At 47.4% G+C, this 2,760-nt stretch overlaps 1 protein-coding gene across 1 annotated transcript; it reads right to left on the bottom strand.

The window, feature by feature from the left end:
* Nucleotides 1–203: 203 nt before the first annotated feature.
* On the bottom strand, nucleotides 204–1,976 carry LOC146201548 (uncharacterized). Its single transcript, XM_084587633.1, has 3 exons — nucleotides 1,743–1,976; nucleotides 803–1,205; nucleotides 204–390 (listed from the first exon to the last, which is right to left on the bottom strand). The coding sequence occupies exons 1-2, from the start codon at nucleotides 1,755–1,757 to the stop codon at nucleotides 825–827; spliced, it is 396 nt and encodes a 131-aa protein (XP_084443759.1). The 5' UTR covers nucleotides 1,758–1,976; the 3' UTR covers nucleotides 204–390; nucleotides 803–824.
* Between the last annotated feature and the right edge of the window lie 784 nt (nucleotides 1,977–2,760).

Here is a 2,760-nt window from a genome sequence, read left to right as displayed (position 1 = left end):
TCACATATCTATTTGCTTCAATACCGCAGCTTAGTTTTTTCTAATTGTTTCGCTTTCTCGTTTTAGTAATGGAAGTACCATTTACGAGGCATGTACTTGAGAATATTTGCATCATCTCATTTAAAGGCGTCGGAATGTGTACACAGAAATTGTTTCATATAAATTCAAGTGTCAGCAACAGGACAATATGAACTACAAACATGTATTTTATAAAAATAAATTACACTTTTATTCCACTTTGCTCAGATGTTTTTCAATGAGCGACACGGTTTCTGGCAGCAAGAATGGCGCTTGTTTCGTTGTATTTATGGATTGATGTCACTGACGACTGAAGACAGGTCCCTGGGATCTTGTCAAGGAAATACTTTTGTTTTTGGCAGTTCTTGTTTCCTATAAAATGAACAGAAAGAACAGTGTTAATAACGCGCATGAATAAGTATACAATATCTTTCAAGAAGCGCTCTTTCATTTCAAATTGCGTTAAACTTATAAAACACAAATAGAAACAGTCAGAAGCCAATGCGGCACAATAGCGAAGTGCGAATTAATCTCATAAAACTCCAAATAATTTTTGTCATCCTGGCATGATCGACTCAGTTATATCAATGACTGGGTATTTTACTTGTGAAGCATTGCTGTTTTTTTTTTTTCGCATGACTTAAGCAACGCTTTACGGTGTGAAAAGGAAACGGTTCTACAGATGCAACCTGCCACCAAAGCACACGTGACCTAAACCCAGTGCCTTTGGTGTCAAGCCGATGACATCGGTAAGTGCTTAACTGACGCCAGCAATGTAACTTACGCAGACAGATGCTCCTTTCCGCTCAGCCGAGGTAACCGCCTCCCTGCTGTCCGTACTGGTTGAAAGCACCGCCAGCGCCACGGTTGTAGCCACCAGCGAAGCCTGCGCCTCCAGATCCGTAGCGGTTGAAAGACGACTGGTCGTAGCCCTGGTTGGTGCGGTAGCCGTCGCGGTTCCTGAAGCCCTGCACGTTGTTGTAACGGTTGGCGCTGTCGAAGCCTCCGCTGCCCTGGTTGTAGCCCGATTGACCGCGGTTGAAGCCGTAGCGGTTGCCGCCAGCTGCTTGGCCATAGCCACCGCCGAAACCAATGCGGCCTTCGACGTCGTCCTTCTTTTCTTCGGCGGCTGGCTTCTCCTCAGCGCAGGCCAGGGCAGCCACGGCCACAAGGGCGGCGAGAATGAACTGAACAGATCAAGGAAGGGGAATGCACAAAGCAGTAAGCACCAAGTTGAAACGCTTACTTGCGTCTTAGACAAAAAGGAAGAGACACTGATTCCCTGTGAAAAATTATTGAAAGTTGCACCTTTATTGCTATGCCTAAAAGCGGGTGCAACCACATGGATTGATCGACTTCTACACCATGAATGGAAGGAAGCAGATGTTCGAGCAATAAGGCCCCCTGCCAAGCGTGAGGCTACGCTGAAAAATAGTCTCAGTGAGGCCCCTGAGAACTATCGACAGCCAAGCTTCACCAACAAAGTGCCCGCAGCTTCAGTCGGCGAATTGTGCACTAAACTAGGTGAACTTGTCTAAGCTTGGAATATATCCATTTTGCGGATTCCATTCTAATATACAGTTATTTTATGGCTAGATTTGCGGATAGAAAGCTTGCGAACTGCACAAGAAATAATTGCGATTTGCTTAGCTTTCGCATTCTTTCAATGTATTAACAGCGCAATAGATCAACTGGAACCAATTTAACTGACCAATGGAACTCACCAGCTTACGTGCCATCTTGTAGGGAACTGCGAACGACTGTCTGTCTTGGGAGGCTGTGACCAAGGTTGACTCTCCAGGGGATTCAGGGCCAACTTTTATAGTACCGAAAACGTTGACCCATTGGCTGGGGTTTTCCTGCTTTCAGCTGGCAGAGGTTTTTGTTTTCTCTTGCTCCCCCTCGCTCAGGAACCGCCCTCTCCTCCTGCCGGTCGGCTCGCTGCGGCGCTTGTTGTGTTGCTCGGCCCTGAGGATGGCTGGTAATCCTCTTGCGTAGACCGGACGACACGCACACCGGAACACCAGGCAGAGGGAAAGGGAAACAGAGCGAACCACGAGGGCGCTCCAGTACGAGGGAGAAAAAAAAAAACGTACATTCCTCCACCGACAAACGAGGCAAGCGGTGACGACAGAAACCTTACATGAGAGAGGGAGGCTGAAAGAGAGAAGAGCCTTCAACGACGTCGTAGACGAAAGGAAAATGAGAAAGTAGAGCCCCTCCTCGAGCGCGTTTCGTGCGTATGTGCGTGTTTTTCCTTTCGTATCGGATTTCTCTACCGTTCCAGGTAGGTGGCACCGCGCACGTGCCTCCCGCTGTGGGCTGGGTGCGCGCGCTGGTGACCGAGATGTGTTGTTCACAGAAAAGTGCTCTTCAGATATACCGAGAAAGACCCACGGGTCACCAGGGCAGCCTGGTAGTGGGAGGGGGGAGTGCTTATTACACGGATTACCTGCCAGCACTATAGCAGTTAACCGTTTCGCAGAAGTGGAAAAGGCGATGGATGAAATAAACAGGTGGCTTTTGAAAACGGTAATCCGTGAGTAGGCGCCGCAGAACAAACTGCACAGAAATCAAAGAGCATAGCCACGCGGAGGGTGAGTTCAAAATAAAATTAATACGTCCACGCTAAGTTGTATTTAGCAGTTTTAATTACAAATTACTTAATTTGTTTTTCCTGTAAACCTATCTCAGGCTTAAGCCGGATCAGGGAAAATAGCGAGATAATCCAAACAATGGAAG

Source organism: Amblyomma maculatum, chromosome 1 (genome assembly GCF_055883805.1).
Source record: "Amblyomma maculatum isolate TAMU_Amacu chromosome 1, ASM5588380v1, whole genome shotgun sequence".
Classification (NCBI taxonomy): Eukaryota; Metazoa; Arthropoda; class Arachnida; order Ixodida; family Ixodidae; genus Amblyomma; species Amblyomma maculatum.
Note: the sequence above shows the minus strand (reverse complement) of the source record. Positions and strands in the feature narration are given on the sequence as shown.